The sequence below is a fragment of the Vipera ursinii genome (assembly GCF_947247035.1).
Source record: "Vipera ursinii genome assembly, chromosome: 2".
Taxonomy (NCBI): Eukaryota; Metazoa; Chordata; class Lepidosauria; order Squamata; family Viperidae; genus Vipera; species Vipera ursinii.
Genome location: NC_139513.1, coordinates 169910079 through 169935543, shown reverse-complemented (window position 1 = coordinate 169935543; position 25465 = coordinate 169910079). Strand labels below are relative to the sequence as shown.

Below are 25465 nucleotides of genomic sequence, written 5' to 3'. Positions count from 1 at the left end.
TGAGAACTGGTCATAAGTCAATTTTTTTCATTGTTGTTGTAACATCAAACGAATGGTTGTAAGTCCAGGACTATCTGTATGGTTCTTCTCAGATGCGTGCCATCACTGCAATTATGATGCTTACTTTGCTTTTCTTCCTTCCTTTTATTAATTTTCATATCCCATTCTACAGTCAGACACAAAAGCCCAACCAGATTTGTACAGAATCAACATCTCTGACAAATAGTTACTTTCACTAAGGGAAATTTATTTGCAAACTGCCAAAAGTGATTGCTTTCTTAGATCAAATCATTAAACCGCATCCTTCGTGTAACTTGCATTATTTGTTTTCTGCCAAACATTTTGAAATAACGTTTGACGAAAGCTGGGTTTTCTCCCCCAGTAAAATTAGCTCCCTTAAAGCTTTTTGCAAGTGCAGCTGATAACTGAACAGCGGAAAAAAATGTTTGGAAACAATCTTAAAATCCTGGCCTGGTATCAAAAATGTGGGAAACAAAAAAAGGTTGAACAGATAAAGGTGTCTGATAAATGTCTGTTTTTTCTAGTTCTTGCAAAATAAACAAATAAAAAATCAAATAAATGAAATAAATAAAAAGTAGGTTTTGCTGATTCTGCAACTATTTATTTATTCTCTATATCATTTAGACTTCTTATGTAAGAACTGTTGCTTTGGGCTTTTAAAGGAATAAAATTTTAGTCAGTTTGAGGTCACAAGGCAGCCCAGCGGTTTCTTGGTAAAAATAACAATTCAATTTTTTTAAAAAAAATAAATCATAGGGGAAAATGAAGACAAAAAAGTGTATTATGGGGGATAAGTTACTTCAATTGAGAGAGTGAAGGAGGGAAAACTATTCAAATGGCCCTGGTTTAACAACTACATTTGCTTTTTAGGCTGAGGCTAACTTTATACACAAACACATAGCCCAGTTCATTAAACAGAGCAATTGCCATGAGCCACACTAAACTAGCGGTTGTTTCTGAAGTCACGCAAAATTCAAAAATGAGTGATCATTTTAATTTATTTATTTTTTAGGTAGGTCAGGATTTTGCATCAGTGATTGTCAACCTGAGGGACTGTTATTCTTTCTCTTTCTACCACAGCAACTATTTATTTATTCTCTTCCTTTTCCTCTTCCCCACAAAAACCCCTGCTTCATCAAGCATCAGAGTAAATCTAGGGAGGTGATTTCTAAAGCAGGCCAGGCCTTAAGCACACGATCTGAGGTAGCGGCAGCAATCCTCAGGAGTATTCTTAATGGTCAAAGAGATCCCAACAAGCCATTCCCATGCTCCTCAGAGTTCATCCCCAAAATCTGTAACCCAATAAAGAGCCTAGGAATTTAGTTGATTGCTTACCTGTTTAATTATCAACTGTTATAACAGCCACTGCATAAGAAGGGAGATTACAAAAAAGAAAAAAGGAGAGAGAGAGAGAGAAGGAGGGAGGGAGGAAGGGAGGAAAGGAAGGAAAGGAAGGAAGGAAGGAAGGAAGGAAGGAAGGAAGGAAGGAAGGAAGGAAGGAAGGAAGGAAGGAAGGAAGGAAAGGAAGGAAGGAAGGAAGGAAGGAAGGAAGGAAGGAAGGAAGGGAAGGAAAGGAAGGAAAGGAAGGAAGGAAGGAAGGAAGGAAGGAAGGAAGGAAGGAAGGAAGGAAGGAAGGAAGGAAGGAAGGAAGGAAGGCTGGCTTGAGGCAAGGCCTCAAAACTCGGTACAGGCCCTACCCTGTTTCAGAGGAACAGAGACCTTGTTTCCCCTGAATCCATCTAGGCCTTATTCTGTTATCCCAAGGGGAAAAAATATGGCCAGGAGGAATATTAGGACAATTCTATGTGTACGCATTGTGGTTTTTTCCTTTTGCTTAAAGTTTGTATTTTAACTTTGTGAATAAAAAATAAATAAATCATTGGGAGGGAAAAAGAATTATCAGGAGAGAATTTGGTCACATGCCTCACTGGATGGGTTTTGTGAGTCTTTGGAGAGAACTCTTTCTCTCGGTCCTTCTACCAGCGTGGCAGCTCAGCATGCTCTCGGCTCCCTCTTTTGTCATCTGCTGCCACCAAATCACTCAACAAACGGGTTCCCTTGAAAATAAAAGGGGACGAATGCAGGCTGTACACGCCTCCTCCTCAGTATTTTTGTGCAGCCCCAGAAACTGGGCCACCAAATATCTGCCGGAAAATACTGAATTCAGCCATCCAATAGGCCCGTGCATGGTGGAAAAAAGTCGAAACACCTTTCTGCTTTTGAAAGTCCTGGATTCTTTTCACCCATCTGGGTGATATCACTGGGTTTCAGCCTTGCGGTTACCCACCCATAGAGCCAATAAACGCCCAGCTCCTTCCCACAAGGATTTGAAGTGCCTTGGGATGAAGAACCAAACTTGCTTCATGAGATGGTATAAAAGCCAGACTTGAAAGGAGAACGAGAGCCGAATCTCTTTTTATACATCAATCACATATGGTGCCACCAGTTCCAGATCTACAACTGACCCTTCCAGGGGCTGCTCCACATGGAAATCACGGTGGTGCTGGAGCCCCTGACGAATCTTTTTGCTCCCACGCTGGGGAACTGGTAATTCCGAGTGGTGGGCCGGCAGAGGGGACGTGAAAAAATAGGGATGCAGAAGTGCCTAAGGAACAAGAAAGAAAGAAATCATCTGGCTGGCTCTGACCAAATCCCATAGGGTCTCCCACTATGGCCACGTGGAGAATCCCGGGCGCTCTCAGAAAGCCTCCCTCCATTTTTTTGTGGGGGGAGGGAGGGAATTAGATTACAGTTCACAGATATCCTACGGGTTGAGCATTATGGAAGTACAGGTAGTCCTTGAGTTACAATTGTAACGAAGCCTGCCCATCACAGTTGTATGGTTGCAAAGTGGGCCAGTCACGTGACTGACTCAATTTTACAACCTTTTTTTTTTGCAGCAGTCATTAAACGAATGCTACAATTGTGAAGTAAGTCCATGGTTCGCTCTGGGTCAGAAGTAAATGCCAATTTTCAGCAAAACCCTTGTAAAACTGCGGGACGCTGCAAAGGGCCATAAATGCAATCCAACTGCTAAGCAACCAGAGTGTGTTCCTATAATTTCGGGGAGCAGGGGGGGTGGAGGGGAGGGGTCCGAGAGTTGGAACTTCGAATCTGGGTCATAAGTACCCTCTGAGTAGGTCCGTTGGAGCTTTGAACAGTTCCTAAGCAACTGGTCACAAATCAAGGACTACCCACGTCAGCTAAGGAAGGCTGCTAACAGCACAAAGGGAATACAGGTAGTCCTCGACTTACGGCCACAATTGAGCCCAAGATTTCCATAGTGTAGTGAGACATTCGTTAAGTGAGTATTGCCCCATTTTACGATCTTTCTTGCCACAGTTGTTAAGCGAATCACTGCAGTTGGTAAGTTAGTATCCTGGCTTCCCCATTGACTTTGCTCGTCAGAAGGTCGCAAAAAATGATCACATGACCCTGGGACGCTGCAACGGTCATAAGTATGAGCCAGATGCCAAGCAACTGAATCTTCACCACACCATCATGGGGATGCTGCAAAGGTTGTAACTGTGAAAAACCATCATGAGTCACTTTTCCCAGTGCGGTTGTAACTTTGAACACGGTCACTAAGTGAACTCAGGTAAGTCGAGAACTACCTATATGGGCCACTCATGCTGGGTGAACAAGGTTTGAACAAGCTTTTCTACCATGCAATCCCTCCGCCTCGTTCACAGAATTTCACATGAGGTGGGGAATGTAATCCCCCTCTTTAAATCTTCTCATGTTTTCCCAACTAGTGCTTAGTATTTTTTTTTCTTTCTTTATTTATTTATTTAAGGTGAAATGGCGTTGCCTTTGAATTAGTACCACAAGTTGCTGATCACCTAGAGAAGCATCTTTAGGGAAACAGACATTCGTAGCTGTGCAAAAGGTGGCAAGACAAATAATGTCCACTGCAAAATAGGAAAGCGGGTTGGAGCGCCCTCTTTTGGTGGTTACAGAATGAACTTGGCTTTCTTCTCAATGAGCAAAATTTCTCAAGAAATTTCACAAGTGAACTGCTCCTAGGCTGATTTTCAATAAGCATCCCAAATAAGGATATCGTCTTTGCTGCTCTTGGGGAATTCCTAGACATAGCCTAGATCAGGCTCAAGGGCTATGCAAAAAGGCTTGTTAAAACCACTGCTTATTTTCTCAAGCTTCCTTCTAACAAGCTAAGTCTGGGGTAGGGAGTAGAAGATGCCCACAGGTGGGAAAATCTAAAGGATTTCCATGGCAAGAGACAACCCAATCTCACATCCGGACTGTACTCTTGCTTTCATTTGTAGTTTTGCAGCTGACATTCACCTCCAGAGGCAATTTTACTAAAGCGGGGTCACAATTTCAATCTATCAAAATTTGGCACCCATAAAAATTCCGTGTCCACTACTTTCTCTGAAGTGTGAAAAATGTGTTTTGTTAAGAAAACAGCCTGGGTTACTGAGCAGGTCATTGGGTTTAGAGTTAGACAGTCACAACTGGCTCAAAGTAGTTAATCTACATGTAGTAGTTTCAAAGACTCGTACATACTGGTTTCTGCCAATACAGGTACTCTTTGACTTAAGACCGCAATTGAGCCCCCCCAAAATTATGTTGCTAAGTGAGAAATGAGCTAAGTGAGCGCTGCCCCGTTTTACGATTTTCTTTTCTTGCCACGTCTGTTAAGTGAATCTCTGCAGGTGTTACATGAGTGGCACGGTGGTGAAGTGAATCTGGCTTGCCTGTTGACTTTGCTTGTCAGAAGGTTGCAATCCCATAAAGCTCCTTGCCTTGGTCTTTACAGGATGCTGCACCATACTGACAGCCTCGTGGCTCCCCCCCCCCCCCAACTTACCTGGGCTGCTTGCATACGTTGCTTGGAAGGATAGACCAGAAACTCTTTCAGGAGCTGTACTGCTTGTGGAGAAGCATCAGGCACCACCTGCTCCAAAGGGATGGGCTGCTTCTCTTTGAAGGAGATTTTGTTGTAATCGGGCAACTCTGTAATCTCCTGTCCCAGCAAAAGAATAACAAGGGTGGGACTTGGCTATTGGGTTTCTTCACTTTTAAAGGTCCTTGCTCCTCCCCTGGGCCCTAATCCCTGTGGGCAAGCTAATGGTTGTGGGACTCACCGGCCAGGTCTTGTGATTAGGTGTGCCAAGCACCCGGAGGACACAACACAGCTGCTCAATGTCATTTTCTCCAGGGAAAAGGGGAGAATTGTTGAGAAGTTCTGCAAAGATGCAGCCAACTGCCCTGGTTAAAGCGAGAAAAAGAGACAGCTGCATCCAGGAATAAGGGGGAACATCCCTGCCATCCAAACATTCAATCCCTTCCCTAACCAGTTTCCTGCTTCTTAATGCAGTGGAAAATCTTTGATTCTTGATTTCAATACGGTTTTTCCTCCATGCAAACCGTTTCAACCCTTCCACAGTGGAGACTTAACATTTCTTTTGTGTTGGTTTGCATGCATTTTTGTTTTCCTCACTTGGGAAAGGCTTCCCTTTTCTGAAGGAATATTCCTTTTCTTCGTTTCCTTAATACTGTTGATTAATTGGGATGATGGTAGTAACGCTTTTCCCGATCTAGGAAATACATTATAGCTAAATGTTGATTATTGTGTTTGCAATTCTGCCATCTTCGGCTTGGTGTCTTGCCGGCATCCTGCCATCAAAAACTAGGGAGGAGGACGCAAGTGTGTGTGTGTGTGTGTGGGGGGAAATGGGCAATAAACATGTATGGGGATATGATGGGAAATAGGGAAAGAGGATGACAGCTTGACGAAGACCAGGAACCACAGAACCAGTTTGTCCCAGTATTCAAGGCCAGACACCCTGAAAATGGAATGTGGATTGCCCCAAACATCTCGGGTGATTCTCAAAACACTTATATGTGGCTCTCCATTGGCTGAAGACAAACTGATCAAGGGGGGGGGAGAGTTAGGACGAGGGGAAAAAATTTGTAACCTGTCGCGTGGGAATCTTAGTTCTAGCCTGACTTTACTGCAACCAGCAACCTTTAGTAAAAGAGCCTATCATTTCATCTAAATGGAGTTGAGGGTCTTCCTTTCCTAAGGGACCTGATTGGGGCAGGTCTGGCAGTGATTCTGAGTAATGTCCAAGCACTTTGGACAAATTAGATTACTTCTGAACTTTACTTCACCATTTGCTTTATAATTTCCTCTCTTAAAAAGTATAATTATGCTGGATTCCCTTGGCAATTTTCCACTTAACCGGGCCTGTCAATTATACCTGATGGCACTGTGGTCAAGGCTTATAGTCAGTTCAACAACTGCATCTCTAACTCTCCATGTTTGCCCTCTTAAAACAGCTCAGAGATAGAACAATCCAGACTCGTTAAATGAAAGAGCTCAAAGCTGCTCACCACAGGTCTACACCTTCATCATACTTTCGAGCACCATACAGCAATTCGGGAGCCCGATACCACCTAATTGGGAAGAGTACACAAATCGTATTATACACAACTTTGTCCGTCTCACACAATGAAACTTAACTCCAATCTCCACAATTTTCAAGCCTGGTGCCAATAAGGCTCCAGAGCCTTCTTAACATTTAGGACTGATTTCAAGAGTCTTGGAATAAGGTCTGAAGAGGGAAGCTGCGACCCCTCAGAACGTCACCGAACTATCTTGTCCAACTTCCATCACCACTGAACATGTTAGCTGTGGCTACTACGAGTTGAAGATGGAAGCATCTTCCAGTTTGCTTCTCTCTTCCCTGGCTAAATGCTCAATCCATGCCCCGTGCCCACGGGTATTTACCTGGTGGCCACCTGATGACTATATAGTCTCTCTCCATCACTGGTGAACACCCGGGCCAAGCCGAAATCAGCAATTTTCAATTGCCCCGTGGAACTGATCAGCAAATTAGCTGGTTTCAGATCCTGAAAGAATTGGAAAACATCTTAGAAGCTAAGGAAGAATGGGCTGCACAGCCTCAATGGGTCAAATAACAAGGTCTGACCTTCCTGGGAGAAGAAAGCCATCCTATGGTCAAACTTAACCAAGCCTCACCCGGTGCATGATAGAGTTGGCATGGCAGAAAGCCACACCCTTGAGCAGCATCATCATGTAGCCTTTCACTTGGGCTTCAGTAAGTGGCTGTTCAGAGTTGCGGATCACCTCGGATAAATCAGACAGCATGTACTCAAATACCAGCACAAACCCTGTGCCATGAGGGAAAACATCTTTCAGTTGCACCACCTAAAAGAGAGAAGTTAGACAAGTTGGATTCAATATTGGGTGGCCTGTCCCGCAACTGATAACATGAAGAGTTGCCTATCCATCCTCAGTGTAGTGAGTTAAGTGACCGAGTGTCTGAAACAGCACGAGCCATCTGAAGGTGTTTACAAAGCCTTAAGTTATTCCCCCCATCCCCAAAACCTATCTTTATGCTGGACACATTTCACTGAACTTCTTCAAGCTGGTCAGTTAATAAGTAATGATTGCACTGTTATCATTTGGCAAAATTCTCTTTTTGCATTTTGCAATGGGTTGAGATAGGGAGGTTGCGGTGGAAACAAGCCAGTTAGTGCTGAAAACTGTTAACTTGAGGACAGAGGCTGGCATCTTACAAGGCGAACCAGAAATAGAAAAGGCAAAAGTACTGGTGAAAGATTAAAATGCTACAGACGGTATTGCTACCAATATTGGTTATGATCACTTTATTGATGTTCTGTTTATTCCCCCATACAGGTAGTCCTCGGCTTACAACTGTTCACTTAGTGACCATTCGAAGGTACAACAGTGCTAAAAAAAGTGACTTATGACCATTGTTCGCACGAACGTTGCAACATCCCCGTGGTCGAGTGATCAAAATTCAGATGCTTGGCAACTGACTCATATTTATGACGGTTGTAGCGTCCCGGGGTCATGTGATCCCCTTTCACAACCTGACGAGCAAAGTCAATGGGGAAGCCAGATTCATTTAACAACCGTGTTACCAATTTAGCAACTGCAGTGACTGACTTAACAACTGTGGCAAGAAAGGTTGTGAGATGGGGCAAAACTCACTTAACAATTGTCTTGCTTATCGTCAGAAATTTGGGGGTCAATTGTAGTTGTAAGTCGAGGACTGCCTGTTTCTTGTTTTGTTTTCAAGTTAGGAAAAAGCTCTGAACTATTTGCATAATTGTTAGATTATTGTCAGCATTCAAAACTACTTTCAATCAAAGTGTCCAGCAACATAAGATAAGCATCAACTTCCCTCCGCCCTGTGCGCTCCCACAGAGAGGGCCTCCTCAGGGTGCCACCGATCAGAGAATATCGGTTGGTGGCCCCCAGGGGGAGGTCCTTCTCTGTGGGCACCCCGGAGCTATGGAATCGGTTGCCGGTTGAGCTCCGGATGGCGCCCGACCTTCGCTCCTTCCGTCGCGATCTGAAGACACTCTTATTTGAACAAGCCGGCCTGGCCTGATGGGGGATGGGTTGGGTTTTTTATTGTCATTTTTAATATATGTATTTACTGTTTTTTAGTTGGGCATATGTTTAATTCCTTTTAACTTTTGTATTTTTGTATTTTTTATATATCTGCCCTGTTCACCGCCCTGAGTCCTTCGGGAGAAGGGCGGTATATAAATAAAATTATTATTATTATTATTATTATTATTATTATTATTATTATTATTATTATTATTATTATTATTATTAATTGTCATTTTTTTTACTGTGGGCACAACGGCACACATCAAAAATGAAATTTAGTTGCCCACTCTCAAAGTAGAACACATGCATGACACACACCTAACCATATTATATACACATATGTATAGACCCACACCCCTATATATACATAACAAATAAATATTAAATACTGTCCATCTTGAATATATAACGGAAGGAGGAAGCTTGAGTGTTCACAAGGTTAATGCTATATGGAATGAAACTATGGCTGAAATGAAAAACTGACATGCAGTCGGTCCCATTAAGAGGCAGTCTTCCAAACTTGCAAGGGCTCTTCCTCCTGGCCTTGATTATGCTTGAGCAATGCTAAACAACTCGCAACATACTCTTATTTGCACTGCACTGGACTGGCATGCGGTTGCCCTGAAAAATGCATGGATATGTGACAGCAGATCAACTTCAATTGTTTAAGATAGCTCATTGCATTGCCATGGTTTAATTATGGTTTATTGAGTAAGCCATTCACCCCATGACTACCTCTCATACACCTCCAGGCAACTTTCCAGACCTAGGTCACCCAATACAGTACACACATCTCTGGCGCATACCCACATATCTTTCCTAACCAACACAGCACCTCTACCACACTCCTTACTAACCATTCTTCGCCTGCACCCCTCATGCACCTCTTTGCTCCTTCCCTCATCTAGTAGCAGCCACTGGCCTTCGCCTGCTGGCCTTTGACTTGCAACTTCCAGCTGGCTTCCCCACTGACTTTCTCCCTGCAAGATCCCCACAAGCAGAGTAAATAGAGAAGCCAGCAAAAATTTGAGGGATGGAGAAAAGGAAAAAAAAGTCAGAACTGAAGAATGGAAGGAAGATAATGACAGGGAGGGAGGGAGGAAGAAAGGACAGAAAGAAGGAAGCATAGAAGGAAGGTGGACGGTAGGAAGGAAGGATTTCAATGCTCCTTACCTACTTCCTACAAGGAAAGTACATAGGGAAGCTGGCAGGAAATTGCTTCCATTCCCACTGCTTTTTTGCCCATCTTGTTGTGATTCAGGGTCAGCCTGTGGGTTCGGCATTTGGGTCGGACGACTCAGAGGAGGAGGAGGGGGGGGTTGGAGAGCTTGCTGATGAGAGCCCTCAGCCAGGCCCCTCCCACCTGGTCACGACGCAGACCCAGCTGTGTGAGCCTGACAGCGTGGATGAAGATGACCCACAGCTGGCCCTGTTCAAGGACACCCGACGCAGGAGGCAGTCAATCAGGAGTAAACAGAGGAAGGCAATGGGGCACCTTGGAAGGAGGCAGAGAGAAGCCACGCCCCGAACTGTATAAAAGGGGAATGCGTGGGAGGGCTGGCTTGCTTAAGGCAACCGTTTGAATAGCTCCTGTTTCATGGCTCGTGTCTTGTTCTGTTTGCTTTTGTATCCATAAATTTGGCAGGGTTAGTTCCAACCTCTTGCCTTCTTGTAAAAGGGGTTCGCCCTGCCTTTTCTGCAGGGCCGGTAGCAGGCTGGTACAGAACACATTTGTGGTCATTCTGCTTCTCTGTTTAAGTAAGGAAATATCTCTGAAACAATGACCCAGTGGGGCATGGGTTATCCAATCATTTAGATTAAAATATAGTAATTATTATAGGCCGTTTTTATCTGTTTCTAGAAGATCAAGGAAGTAACAGCAAGATGTTTCGGTGGAGGGGAAAGTTATGGCAAAGTTAAATGGCTCAGTTTACCTGTAATCTTTATCTGAATTCCCAACATTCTCTCCCAGGTTCTTATGCCTTAGTGCAGGGGTAGGCAACCTCGGCTCTTTTATGACTCGTGGACTTCAACTCCCAGAATTCCTGAGCCAGCATGGCTGGCTCAGGAATTCTGGGAGTTGAAGTCCACGAGTCATAAAAGAGCCGATGTTGCCTACCCCTGCCTTAGTGCAATACATAAACCAGGCTAATTTGTTCTGAAATATAAGTTTACCGGAGGCCTAGCCTGAGATGGAATTCGAAGGAAGCTGGTCCATGAATCGTCATTTCCACAAGCTACTCACGTGCTGGTTTTCCTCAATCTCCTGCAAAGCCTTGATCTCCCTCAGGGCTTGGTTGGGGATCCCATCCTCCAGCTTGCGGAGAGCCACTTTCTTCAGGGCCACAGTCTCCCCAGTCTGCCAGGTAAGAGAGCAAAATAAAAATTGGAAGCGGATGTTCATCCTGAGAACTTGAGAGAGAGAAAAACAAAAACAAAAAACCCCCAAAGCTGGCTACATTGGCCTCAGAGATCATGAGGAAATCCACTTACTTCTATATTCTTGGCTTTGAAAACAATGCCGTGGGCTCCTTCTCCAATACGGCCAAGAATGCTGTACTGATCCATGGCACCTTCTCATAACTGAAACAGAAATGACAGCTCATCTGTTTCAGCCTGGGATTCCTACAACGCTTATTGAATAATGTGTGAGTTGTCTTTCCTTTTTTCTTTGCTAAAAGTATGTCTCACATTTCTGTCTCAAGCTACATTAAATTGCTAACCTAACCCCCTCGGAAGTAAATACAACTTCAAGCAATTATAACTAGCTTTAAAATCAATATAAAACTACAAACAGTTCAAAAGGCTCAGTATAAAAGAGCTATGTTTGAAGACAAGCTTTCAAACAGCAAAAAAAGCAGGCTCGCCTCTCATCTTGCCAGCTGCAGTTTTCTATCGGTATGGACTTGTTCTATTTTTTTTTTTGAAACTGGATTAACTAATTTGGCTTCCAACAAGGGAAATGTAAGTCACTGAAGAAATGCGATTTACAAAAAAAAACATGTAATAGTCTTGATAGAATCAAAATTTCTAAATGGGGAAGCCAGTTTCTTAAATCAATTTTAAAAACATTCTATGAGTTACATTTTTGATACTTATATTTCAATTAATTCACTGAAATCACTGGGCATGTTTGTTTATACAGCATACTCATTCAGTTTGGATTTCCATCTCAACAAGTGACTCTTGGCAGCAAACAAAATGAATCAAAACAAATTGCCATTATAATACACACATTAAAATGCACACAGCAGTTGAGGATTAGGATTATCAAGCCATGGAAAATTGTTCCCCCAGCCACTAGGACAGCTGGGAGTTGAGTTCAACACATACAGTATATGTATTTGGGGTGGGAGCATAATGTTATCTTAGTAGTATAGAGTGGTTTTTTTTTATGTAGCTGTTGTTAGACAGCCAGGGTAATATTGTATAAGATGAGTAGCCTTATAAATCTTTTTAGTATTAAAAATAAATCTGAACGCTCTCTGCCCCAGCACATATACAGAGTGGCAAGACTTTTAAAAAGTCAGAATTCCTACATCTTCTTCGTGGTGTAAGAGAGAATTTCAGGCAAACAAAAGTAAACTTCCAAAATGCATCACAGGATATTAACTAGATTACCTTGTGGATTTCTCCAATGTTGATTTCAAGATTCTTTTACAAGATATTATAGTATTGAGGAAGCAAAGTCAGGGTGTTCTTTTAATTCCTTTGCCAGAAAAATAAAACATGAAACAATCCAATTTATAAATTTCTCAATACATTTAAATAAGAATACAGGTAGTCCTTGACTTAAAGGTAAAAGGTAAAGGTTCCCCCGCACATGCGTGCTAGTCGTTTCCGACTCTAGGGGCCGGTGCTCATCTCCGTTTCAAAGCCGAAGAGCCAGCGCTTGTCCGAGGACGTCTCCGTGGTCATATGGCTGGCATGACTAGACGCCAAAGGCGCCCGGAACGCTGTTACCTTCCCACCGCAGTGGTCCCTATTTTTCTACTTGCATTTTTACGTGCTTTCGAACTGCTAGGTTGGCAGAAGCTGGGACGAGTAACAGGCGCTCACTCTGTTACGCAGCACTCGGGATTCGACCCGCCAAACTGCCGACCTTCTGATCAACAAGATCAGCGTCCTAACCCACTGAGCCACCGCGTCCCTTATAGTCCTTGACTTACAACAGTTCATTTAGTGACCAAAGTTACAACGATACTGAAAACAGTGACTTATGACCATTTTTCATGCCTATGACCACTGCAACATCCCCATGGTCACATGATCAAAATTCAGACGCTTGGCAACTGACTCATATTTATGACGGCCGAAGTATCCCAGGTCCTGTGATCAACTTTTGTGACCTTCTGAAAAGCAAAATCAATAGGGAAGCCAGATTCACTTAACAACTGTGTTACTAATTTAACAACTGCAGTGATTCACTTAACATATGTGAGAAGAATGGTTATAAAAAGGGGCAAAACTCACTTAACAAATGTCTTTTTTACCAACAGAAATTTTGGGCTCAATTGTCGTCGTAAGTTGAGGACTACCTGTACACTGACTACAAACCATATTATATGGGATGGGAGTTGAAGTTCAACATCAATCAGAATATAACAAGCAATAATTAATTCCTCAGAAATATGTGATGATAAGCTTGTTTTTATTAAAAGATTCAGTAACTGGGACCTGATTGTTCTGAAATACAAATCTGGCATATATTTTAGAAAGAGAAATATGCATAAAACCTATCCTAGATATATAAGGACCAATTTCCCCAGATGTCTGAGTTGAAATATTAGGAAAGTTGCTTTAAAGATGATAAATATCAAATTCCTTTCTACATGCTGAGGTGATCCCATCATCCACCCCAACTTCTTACCAATTTTTAATCCAAAGCACGAACATAGGAATCAGTTTTAATCGGAAATTAAATCATCAATTTTAACATTTCTTCTGGATTAGACCATGATCTATTACTGGTCCCTGGACAGATTGCAAACGGGATTTCACAGCAGCACCGCTCTCTCACTTCTCGACTGCCCCCAAACATATTCAGTGGTATACTACTGTTGGAATATGGAGGTTCCTTGCTTTGTAAAATATTTAACGTATTAATTTTTCGCAAATATACCTAGGATCTTTTCAGAGGCATCAACGTTTAAGATATGGCCAGCGTAACATATGAACCAACGGGATGGATTCTAACTCTATGCTGCTACCGTCTACCTACTGCCCAACTAACTGGGCAATTCCTCAAGGTCTAACTGCACGAAAGAAATACATACTTTCTCGTTAAGGGGTACGCGCATACTTAATATGCGAAAGAGGTAAATTGCCTTTTTCCCCTCTCTTACTCTAAGGCAGGGGTCTTCAAACTTGGCCCTTTTATGACTTGTGGACTTCAACTCCCAGAATTCCTCAGCCAGCAAAGCTGGCTGAGGAATTCTGGGAGTTGAAGTCCACAAGTCATAAAAAGGCCAAGTTTGAAGACCCCTGCTCTAAGGCACCAGTGCACCGCTTTTCCTAATGCAGAACACCTCGGTGGTTGCGCCTTTTCAAGAAAAGTACGGAATTTGTTCTCCTAACCTCCACCAAGCTTTTAAAGATAACGACTCCTGTAACAAAACAAAACAAAACCGTCTTATGCAAAACCCTCATCGACCCCTCCTTACCTCATTAAAGTAACCACGCAAAAAACGGATACTCGCCCTCCAGGAAGATAGGTTACAGGACTCAGGCATCCAGCCCGCTTTCTCCGACCGGAGACCGCTCGGCCAAAAAAGGATCCCCGCCGATCGCTTCCCAGCATGCCGCGCGCTCCCGCAAGTGGCACCCTTCGCGGCATTTCGACGAGAGTTCGGGTTCTCCGTTGCAGGGCTTCCCTCAACACCAGCAACTTTAAGATGCGTGGACTTCAGCTCCCACAATTCCATGCTGCCTAGGGATTTCTGGGAGTTGAAGTCTACGCTGCTCTATTGCGAGAAGTAGTCTAACTCAGCGTTTCCCAACCTTAGGAACTTGAAGATGCGTGGACTTCATCTCCCAGAATTCCCCAGCCAGCATAGCTGGCTGGGGAATTCTGGGAGTTGAAGTCCACGCATCTTCAAGTTCCAAAGGTTGGGAAACGCTGGTCTAACTTCACATATGAGTCTTTTTTTAAAAGGTGTGAGCTCTTTTTTGGCCTCCTGGGGTTTTTTTTCAATCTCTGCTTCAAAAAAAATAATAATCACCAAACAAACTCCTATTTATTTACATATTTCGGGCAAACAAATCCTGCAAGTTACGGCAAAACCGAGGACTTTTCTGTCTTGCTAGGAACTCAGGCTATCCTAGTGAAAGATTCATAAACTCTCCTTAGAAGGGAGGAGTATAGAATCGCAAAAAAACCCCTTCATTTGGCATATAATCCAACATTTATCTTGGTATTTTATATTTCTAAACCGCCCATCTCCAGCACAGAGGAGCTCTGATACAGAGCTTCGCACATCCTCTGCCTGCTATGTTGTTGTTAAAAACTGGAATGTAATTTACACATCTCCACGAATCACAGTGTTTGGCCAAAACTCCAAGGTACGGGCGTATTGCTTAAGGTTAACCAATTTTGCTTCCTCGGAATAAAGACAGTATAATATCTATCGCTATATATTTGAGGTAAATAAAAAGGTTGCCACGCCTTAAGGCTATAGGATGTCGAACTGGGATCGATAAAGTGCAATTCGCTCCACGTGATGAAGACACTACCACAAAAAGATGTGCTGAATAAGTATTTAGGTTGGTTGCGTACTTTCCCACCCTTGCTTCAAGCGTGGAGGAGTCTAATTGGAACCGGAAAAGATGGCTGTATGACTGAGGATTTTCAATTTACCTCTTTGCCAGGCAGTGGTTTTGTGGAGGCTTATAGAGAAGGCACTGCGTTGCCCAGCAACCCGACTCCAACGGTTCCTTAAGGTCCCCTTTCTGAAAGCAAGGTGCTGCGAAAGAAGTTTGTGCGTGAAAGTTTTTGAGTTCTCTAGAAGTTTGAATAGCATAGTAGACAAAACGAGCATTGGAGGAACAAGAATTAGAACATACAGTACACAATAGTACTCATTCATTTGGGGACTTTTCTGTTTTTCCCCATTTAAACTGAACAGAAAGCCTGGAAAACGTACGTCCTTCCCTTATGCAACTGATCCTAATACATATTAACAGCCTTCGGTGGATTTTGGAAATTTCCACTTTCCTTTCCTAACGATGGCCATTCAGATGTTGCTGAACTACAAGTCTGGTGGCTATCTTCTTGCCGGCTGAAGTACTGGGAGCAAGATCAAGTGAGCAATGCCTTCCCACTATCCACTGCCAGTAAAAGTGTAGGTAAAGGTAAAGCACGTGCGTGCTATTTGATTCCAACTCTAGGGGCCGGTGCTCATCTCTGTTTCAAAGCCGAAAAGCCAGCGCTTGTCCGAGGACGTCTCCATGGTCATGTGGCTGGCATGACTAGACGCCAAAGGCGCACGGAACGCTGTTACCTTCCCACCGTAGTGGTCCCTATTTTTCTACTTGCATTTTTACGTGCTTTCGAACTGCTAGGTTGGCAGAAGCTGGGACGAGTAACAGGTAGTACATTGTAATTTTCATCACGGGGAAATTGCTTCTTTGTTCTTTTGCTTTGTTTGAAAACCAGGATCACCGGAAGTGATTCACTTGCCACCTGCTGCCATTTCAGCTATGCAGAATTCCAGTTCTACAGATGGGTTTTTACCCTCTTGGTTGCCTGAAGTTCTCTTGCAGAAGGACAGTGTTGGAAGCCCCCTAGAGCAGACGTTTTCAAGCTTTGTCAGGCCATGAAGAGATTAAGGAATATTCCCAAACTGTGTGCTTCTAAGTCCATGGAAGAATATGATTCCTTTCAAAATCTAATACAATCCACTTTTCAGGTTTGATTTCCAAACTTGTAATATTTCTACATTGTCCCACTTCAAGCTTTGGTTTCTTAGATCTCACCCATCTCAATATTGCCCTCAACTACCATACCAATTTCAACTGCATTCCTGGAACCTTTATACTGATAAAACCTCAATGTGCTTCTTCCAGGGATGTAAGTGTTGGCTATCATGGGGAACAAGATGAAATCCTGAGGCATCTCAATTCTCCATAGCAAAGATTATGGTGGTGGAATTCCCTGAGGCATACTCTGGCCTCATCTTTCTACATCACTTAGTCTTCCATTCAGTGTTTACTCCTGGCAACTCTGAACAAGTCCCTGCAAATTTCTTGGTAAAATTTCTGAAGTGGTTTGACCTTCCAAGGTGGCCTCAGTTTCCTAGGACTGAGAAAGACTGGTCCAAGGTCCCCCCAAGTGATTTTGTGCCTAAGATGGGACTAGAACCCACAATCTTCCAGTTTTCAGCCTGAGGCCTTAACCGCAACCCCAGACTAGCTCTCTGTTTATCACAAAGTCCCATCCCAAACTACAGATGAGAAAGGGTATTGCAATATTAAAATTCATCAAGAGATTGAGGTGAACCAACCAAATACATTTCCACCTCCATTCCCTTTCATAAGACAGGTACAAAGGCAAATCAATTAAGAGTATAGTAACAGTAAATCAGTACACAGAAGCGTAATAGTAGAACTATAAAGTCAATTACGTAATCCAGGCAAACTCTGCCCATTGCAAGTACCCAAAATATAACATCTCCATCCATTTCTGTTTAGATGCATCCAGTTTCATTTTCTCTCAAGGCCACTAGTTTTTCCATGGAACAATTATTACTGTTAGGAAGAGTACTTGAGGTTGAGGATTGACTAACTTATGTAGTGAAAATATTGCTTGCATAATTTGAAAAGTACGTTTCTTTTGAGGCAGCCTAAAATTGTATTTGCCTTTTTAGTAGCCACAATGCATGGCTGATTTATATATAGTTTCTAATCAAATACTGTCTATCAGTATTAGGGAAACCAGGTATCCCTAATCCCCGTCTCTTACCTATTTCCGAAGTGAAGATCTTTGCATTTATTTATTATTATTTATTTATTTATTATTTAGACTTATATACTGCCCTTCTCCTATAGGACCCAGGGCGGTTCACAAGGCGATTAAAACAATATAACAATACAAAAGTTAATAACAAATTAAAATAAATTAAATTATCCTTAATTAAAATCTAAAAACCTTAACTCTAATTAAAAAACCCAATTACAATAGGTTAAAAATTAAAAGTTCTCAGTCCTGGCCGGAAAGCTCAAAGAGCCAGGTCTTCAGGTCCCGGCGGAACGAACGAAAATCTGGGGCAGTCCTGAGCTCTACGGGTAACTGGTTCCAAAGGGCAGGTGCGCCCACAGAGAAGGCCCTCCCCCTGGGTGTCGCCCTCCAGCAATCCTTTGCCAGCGGCACCCTGAGAAGGCCCTCCCTGTGGGAGCGCACAGGACGAAGGGAACTTGATGCCAGCAGCAGGTGTTCCCTCAGATATCCCGGACCCAAGCCATTTAGGGCTTTATAGGTCATCACCAGCACCTTGAATCTCACCCGGAGGGCAACCGGAAGCCAATGCAGCTCGTGGAGCAGAGGTGTTACATCGGAGCCCCCATCACAACTCGCGCAGCCGCATTCTGCATCAGTTGAAGCCTCCGAGTGGTCCTCAAGGGCAGCCCCATGTAGAGAGCGTTACAGTAGTCTAACCGGGAGGTCACGAGCACATGAGTGACTGTGCGCAAGGCATCTTGGTCCAGATAGGGCCGCAACTGGCGCACCAGGCGAACCTGGGCAAAAGCCCCCCTGGTCACAGCTCCTATATGATCTTCAAAACTGAGCCGCGAATCCATTTGTTCCTGTTAAAATTCATTCTAGTGTTTTCAGACCATTTACCTTACATATTGATATTATTTTTAATTTATGATTTAGCTACACTACCCAGTGTTATGTCAGACCTGATGGGTGCTTCATATATCTCTACATCCAAAGATTACTGAAAATGCTGTAAAAGGCCAATTATCATTTAGCTGTACGGTGCTAAGTTTCTCAGTGCTGCTTCTAACATTCCACAAGTAGTGCTGGAGTCCAAGGAGGTCATTGAAAGGCAAATCAAAGGCAACTTACGCTCAGTCTATGTAAGCATCAGACCTATCTAGTTTGCTAAGCAGAACATATTAGGGCACTTTTACCCCTCTTATTGGAATCACTATTATTGTTACTCTGCTGCTTTGCATATATACCCAGAGTGTATATGTACATTGGAGACAAATTCCTTGTGTGTTTAATCACACTTGGCCAATAAAGTATTTTATTCTATTTGTAAAAAAAAATGTTGACATCAAGACAAATTAGCCTTGGTGGAACAGTGGGCTAATGCCTCCTTAAGTAACACCAGCTGCCTGCAATTAGTGCAGGTTCGCATCCCACCAGGCTCAAGGTTGACTCAGCCTTCCATCCTTCCAAGGTAGGTAAAATGAGGACCCAGATTGTTGGGGGCAATTAAGCTGACTTTGTAATAATGCCGCTTTGGGGGGGGGGCGAAAGCCCTAATAAGCAGGCATATACATAGAATGAAGGCTATTGCTAAGCACCTTTGATTTGTGCTTCTTAGATTGTAAGCCGCCCTGAGTCTTCGGAGAAGTGCGGGATATAAATGGGATTAAAATAACATAAAAATAAAAAATGTCTATATTTTACTTATCAGACTTATCTTGCATAGCTAGGAAAGTGACCTATTCAAAACATGAAATATAATATTGGCAAATCTTCTCCATGACAAATTCATGCTGATTTCTAGTAGTTAGCAAACTATTTTCAAGCAGTTTAGTTTTAAAATTTGCTTCCAAATCTCCCCAGTTATTGATGTCAGATTGGCTTACAGTGTGCCAAATTTTCCAGGGGGCACGGGGGAAATAGGAATGTTTGCCATCCTCTACTCAGTGAAAAAGAGTAGATTCTCCAGATTTTTCAAGGATAAAAATATTTGAGGAGCCATCTTGCCCCCTCATAGGATTGGTCCGTCCCACTTGCTCCAGCAGAAGAGACCTGCTTCAGATCTCAGCTGTCAAAGAATTTCAGCTGGTGGTCCAGGAGAAGAACCTTTTCTGTTGGCCCCTGCCCTAATCTTCTGATGGAGATGAGGTGTGCCCCATGCTTTTGGCCTTCCAGAAGAGCTTTAAAACCTAGCTTTCCCGGCTGGACTGGCACCCTGATGGAGGTGCTCTGTGCTTGGGGTGGCTGACAGGATAGAGAGAAGATCCCCACCCCTATGTTGCCTGTCTTCTTGGTTTTTAGTTTCTATTTAATCTTTCTTAATTTTAATTATTTTATTGTCAACTTTGAAAATGAGCATGGCTGCGGCCATCTTCCTTATTCATTTTTGGTTGACACATTGAAAGGAGGGGGGATTACCAGGTGCTTTGCTAGTCAAAATGATCTTTTGTCTCATGGGAACCAAGGGCATCAGCTGGGCGTTGTGTAGAAAGCCCACCAAGAAGATGTATTGGGGAACGTAGTTGCTTGCATAGCCCTAGGGTTGGGATTTCTTAACTTTGTATTGGGGAATTGTTATGTGTATCTCCAGACTTGGTTTCACTTTTGAGGTGCCAATACTTTGTAACTAATAAACATGTTCTTGCAAGCTCGGAGTTCTGCTTTATTTGTTTCTCTCTTGTGGGAACCATGACATTTATATTATCTTTTCATCATTTTGTAAGCATCCCAGAGTTGTTCAACAGTGATATAAGCAGCATCTAAAATTAATAAACAAATTTAATAAACAGCCAGGCAGACAGTGAAATTTGGCCAGCTTTCTTCAATAGCTTTGATGCAATCTATCTGGCTCTGAAAATCTGAATTCAGTCAAGATCAATAGATATTCCCTATGTTTCTGTCAAGCTCATGTTGAAATTGTTTTTAACTGAAATTGTCTAGTAAAGTCAACTCTTTTTCTCAGTCTGACTTAAGTTAGGAACTGACTACTGTAACTTTTTTTCTTCTCTTCTGCATTCTTCACTGAACAATTAATAGTTTCTTTTGTTTTTAAGCATCGCCTCCTATGCAGACCTTTAGCTATTCTGAGCTTTTGTTTTCCTGACACCATCTCTGTCTCTGGTGAAATTTCCTATTCTCAATGAAAAGGTAGTCTGGATGTGCCCAAGATAACAATATTCCTTTAATAATGTAATGCACTTAAAAAAATAAAAACCTTGATGGGGAAAATGTAATTTAAATTACAGACAAACCAGTTTACCCCTGTGGGCTTTTTGAAATCCCAGTATTAGTCTACTACTGGTTGCTACACTAGCAAAGTTCTACTTTCAACACAGTATAAGATAGCCATCACAAAACCTCATTAAGCAACAAAACATCTAGTCTATTCATATCTGGCCTCATTAATATATCGTGTATTACACCAACACACACACTTTGTCATTATTCTCACTTCAGTGATACTGGGTCAATAGCAAACTTAGATTTGTCTAAGAGGACATTTTATCACATTTCACTCCTCACACCCTCATTTTCAACTGACACCAGAGCTTACATTGACAATTACGATTTCTACCACATATTAGTGAAGATGGTATTTAACAGAGGAGGAATTTATCATCAATGCAGAATGAGGTTGAGGAAGTGCACACGTATAGTATAGGAAATGCACAGGTATAGTATAGGTGGTACGTTGCTCAATGGTAGCAACTGTGAGAGAGATCTCAGAGTCCTAGTGGACAATCACTTCAATATGAGCCAGCAGTGTGCTGCAGCTGCCAAAAAAGCCAACACAGTGCTAGGCTGCATTAACAGAGGGATAGAATCAAGATCACGTAAGGTATTAATACCACTTTACAATGCCTTGGTAAGGCCACACTTGGAATACTGCATCCAGTTTTGGTCACCATGATGTAAAAAAGATGTTGAGACTCTAGAAAGGGTACAGAGAAGAGCAACAAAGATGATTGGGGGACTGGAGGCTAAAACATATAGGGAACAGTTGCTGGAATTGGGTATGTGTAGTTTAACAAAGAGAAGGGTGAGAGGTGACATGATAGCAGTGTTCCAATATCTCAGGGGCTGCCACAAAGAAGAGGGAGTCAAGCTATTCTCCAAAGCACCTGAAGGCAGGACAAGAAGCAACGGATGGAAACTAGGCAAGGAGAGAAGCAACCTAGAACTAAGGAGAAACTTCCTGACAGTTAGAACAATTAACCAGTGGAACAACCTGCCTCCAGAATCTGTGAATGCTCCAACACTGGAAGTTTTTAAGAAGAGACTGGCCAGCCACTTGTCTGAAATGGTATAGGGTTTCCTGCCTGAGCAGGGGGTTGGACTAGATGACCTCCAAGGTCCCTTCCAACTTATTATTATTATTATTATTATTATTATTATTATTATTATTATTATTATTATTATTATTATTATTATTATTATTATTATTATTATTGAAGGGGGGAAAGCATAACTGTATTCATAAGTCCAGTTAGAGACCAGAGGGATTCAGATACATTTTTCTACATGAGAGAAAGGACAAATCAGCATTCCCTCATTTCACCACCTGCTAGTTGAATCTTACTACAGTATTGACAATAGCACAAGCAGACATGTACCTTGTCTGTCAACCTCATCTCAGTTACTTTCTGTGGCTAATGATGGAATTGGTCCTGGGAAAAAGAAAACAATGGGATTTCCTAGGACCCATCACTCTCCACCATTAATCTCTGTAATCTCAATCATACATATGTTAATTGTCTTTCAGATCTGCAAATGGCAATGGGTAACTAACACTGAAAAGGAATAAGAAGAAAATATGCTAGTACCAGTCATGTAGTCCCAGGGTGGCAAAATTAAGATAAAGGCACTGAAATATTGGAAATTTCAGCTATAGATTAATATCTACCACAGTATAACCACACCTTATTCCTGTGCAATTTTCATACACTGGAATACACTTTAAAAATAAAACATAGCCCCTCATTGAACAGCAATAAAATATGTGTCACCAATCCTAGGACAGCAAAACAGGCATGATCCTTCCTTCCTTCCTTCCTTCCTTCCTTCCTTCCTTCCTTCCTTCCTTCCTTCCTTCCTTGTCAAAGAGTTACAGAAATCTCTAGCTGCATCCTCTGCAGCTCCAACTTTCTTAACACTTCATCCCAAAGTGAGAAGCAGTGAAGGCAAAGAGAGAGAGACCATCAAAGCTGGCTCATATCCCAGCAAGAGTGGTGTCAGAAACAAAATCTGGAGGAGGCAGCCAGGAGGGCTCTTTGGACAGAAAGCATAAAGGAGAAAAGCACAAAGAGGCCGTCTGGAGCTCTCCTACACAACAGACACATGTGTATACATATATCAGTCAAAGCAAAGCTGAAGAACAGGCAGACTCAAAATCTTGCACAGATACTGAGACATCTGCTGGGTTGCAGAAGGAGGGCTGGCAGCCAGAACTTTTGGTTCTGGCACCAAATCTGGCTAACAGAGCAGTGAATTACTAGATTGTAAGGAGGTTATGATCAGGGCAGATCAAAGCTGCCAGAACAGTGACTTTGTTTCCAGAACTCTGAGCACTCGGAACATTTTTCTCCATTTACAAAAAAAAACAACCACCAACAGAATTAATCTGAACAAAGAGGAGGATGCTTCCAGGCTCCACAGACCCTGCTGCCATGACTGGGACAGAAAGGTGAGAACCCTTCAGCACAAAGGGACAGGATTACAGGTAAGGAATAAGAATGGGGCCTGCGTGACTATTAAAGTTTGCTTAGGTAATGTTCTTGTAGGTAATGATTTATGGGAGATGTGGCCACCAAATAATAAACTATCAATGTTTTATGGAATGAAATAGTCATTTTAAAAATGATTCAAATTCTCATGCAAAATTAAAAATCCATTTATCGTTGTTCCTGACATAAACAGTAAAAGAATCCCACTTAAACTAAGTCTATAACATTTATCACTTACCTACTGTATTACATTATATGAAATTGCTCATTCTGTATTTCTGTCCACTTTTGCATTTCAACCCATTTAACGTGGGGGGGTATTCGTGAGAAGCACTGTGCGCAGAGTGTTTTGATGGACTGAAAAATTCAAACTGAATCTTTGATATTCTCAATACAGTGGGACAAAGCTCCCAAATTAGGAATTAGTTCCTAATAGCAGGAGAAACACATTTTGAACTCTTTGGTATAAAATGTGTCACTGGCACATTTTAATCCCCACAAGAGTAACAAATCCAGGATTTTGACTTCATTTGCAAAGATGTACAAGGAGCCCTTCCTTTAAAAGTACTGCATTTCCATTTGACTAGATGTTGCTTATTGTAACACTTGAAGTTACTAACCAATCAATACCTCTTTTTCTATTTTGGTATTCTAAATAATACAACCCATTATTAATATAGTCTCTTTTTTTAGCCTTTACTGTACAGCACACAGATGAGAGCGTAGAAGAGCTCAAAAAACTTACAGAAGATTATGAGAGCTAGATTACGAGAGCGGCAATTCTTGTTGGGTTAAACACTCGTCTCTGGAAGCAGAAGCAGATATTTTCTCTATACAGGCAGGTTTGAGAATTTGCTAATTAAGATACTGATTTAAATCAAACTGTGAAAGAGGCTGTTCCCCTTCCCTTCTTGGTTTTTCCTTTGAAGAAAAGCAGTGTTCTCGTGACCTCCCAGTTCGATTCTTGCTCCAAGGGTACAAGAAAGCTCCATTGCAATAAAAGCAGCATAGATGTTATTCTTATTTACAGAGACTTTTAGCCACCATTTAGCAGAAAAATTTAAATATTTCTCTTAATATCATTTTACACAGCATGATGTTTTTATGGGTTAGGTTTAATACTACATCATTTGTAGTTCTAGGGACCAAGTATAATTCTTTGTCGGTAAATTTAAATTTCACATACAAATAGTCCGTCACAGAAGGGACTGCCTGTGAAGGCTCCTAGATTGGGGCTGAAAGGCGAAAGCGGAAGCGGTATGCTCCATCCCAGATTTGGGGTAGACCAGGTTGCCCTGATAGACCGGTCTCACCAGAAAACACTTGACCAAGTATAACATCATCCTTTTCTACTAGAGAGTTTTTGAACAGAGCTACCTTGGAGGACTCAACTGACTTAATGGCTACATTACACCATAAACCAGTATTGGCATCTTAATCTACAGTGCTTTTCACAGTTAAGCTGTTTGACTTGATCAAATGTGAAGACATGCTTTTGGTAAGCAGCCTTCTCTTGTGAAATAACCAAGAATTACTTGGGCTGGGTCTAATAAAGATGGAATTATTAGACTGGAATTTATATTTCTATCTTAGATACTATTATATGCATTGCTGAATTTTTCCAGGATTCAATTTCATTGGGTGATGTCTGGTTCTAGTATTTTGGGAAGGGGAAATTGTTTCTCCTTTTTCACTTTTACCATTTATAGTTTTCTACACTTCTGTCATGTCCCCTCTCATTAGCCTTCTTTCTAAATTAAAAATCCCTCATTCTAGTCTTTCCTCATAACGGCTCCAGGCCTTGATCATCTTAATTGCCCTCCTCTGAAGCTTCTCCAGCTCCATTGTATCCTTTCTGAGGTGTGACAACAAAAATGCACACATTATTAAAGATTGTCACACAAACTATTTATGTAAGGACATTATATATTACTCCTAATATGCTATTGCTTTTTTTTCAGCACAGTGTTGACATATTCATTGAACTATTTACCATTAACTCTCAAGATCTTTTTCATTATCAGTCAATGCTAGCTATGATCCCATTAGCGTGTACAAATTTTGATGTGTTCTAGATGGGGTTGAACTATTTTCTTTAACATCTTATTCCCTCAAGGTGCACTTACTTGTGTTCTTCTAGAAGGCCAAGAGTGTGGGGTGAACCTCACCCCCAGCAGGAAAATAGGGCGTGAGCCAGCAGAAAACATGCTTCCTTGTTGCTTTTTCAAGAAATAGCACAGGTCATCTAGCTGGGAAAATGGGTTTTTTTATATTATGAGTAATCATGTGTTTAGATCAGGCCTCTTAAGTTTGCAGTTCAACTTATGGAAACCAATTTGACATAATTGGAAGGACAATTTCCTT

At 42.0% G+C, this 25465-nt stretch overlaps 1 protein-coding gene across 3 annotated transcripts; it reads right to left on the bottom strand.

The window, feature by feature from the left end:
* On the bottom strand, positions 1–25348 carry CDK20 (cyclin dependent kinase 20). Of its 3 annotated transcripts, none has more exons than XM_083356764.1 (10): positions 25228–25348; positions 12062–12139; positions 10934–11023; positions 10686–10799; positions 7031–7219; positions 6779–6900; positions 6382–6444; positions 5130–5253; positions 4853–5008; positions 1–2626 (listed from the first exon to the last, which is right to left on the bottom strand). In XM_083356764.1, exons 3-10 carry the CDS (start codon positions 11006–11008, stop codon positions 2438–2440), a joined length of 1032 nt encoding a protein of 343 aa, XP_083212890.1. In that variant the 5' UTR covers positions 11009–11023; positions 12062–12139; positions 25228–25348; the 3' UTR covers positions 1–2437. The 3 variants fall into 3 exon arrangements, with proteins under 3 accessions (XP_083212890.1, XP_083212891.1, XP_083212889.1); XM_083356765.1 differs by lacking the exon at positions 25228–25348 and adding an exon at positions 23847–25174; XM_083356763.1 differs by lacking the exon at positions 25228–25348 and adding an exon at positions 14104–14420.
* Positions 25349–25465: the final 117 nt, after the last annotated feature.

Excerpts from the sequence above, each read along its gene's own strand:
- CDK20 (XM_083356764.1), bottom strand. The coding sequence starts at position 11,008 with ATGGATCAGTACAGCATTCTTGGCCGTATTGGAGAAGGAGCCCACGGC. Across the intron at positions 6,445-6,778 it reads AGTCATCAGGTGGCCACCAG|GTGGTATCGGGCTCCCGAAT; the intron begins GTAAATACCCGT and ends CTTCCCAATTAG. Across the intron at positions 5,009-5,129 it reads CTAATCACAAGACCTGGCCG|GAGATTACAGAGTTGCCCGA; the intron begins GTGAGTCCCACA and ends TTGCTGGGACAG.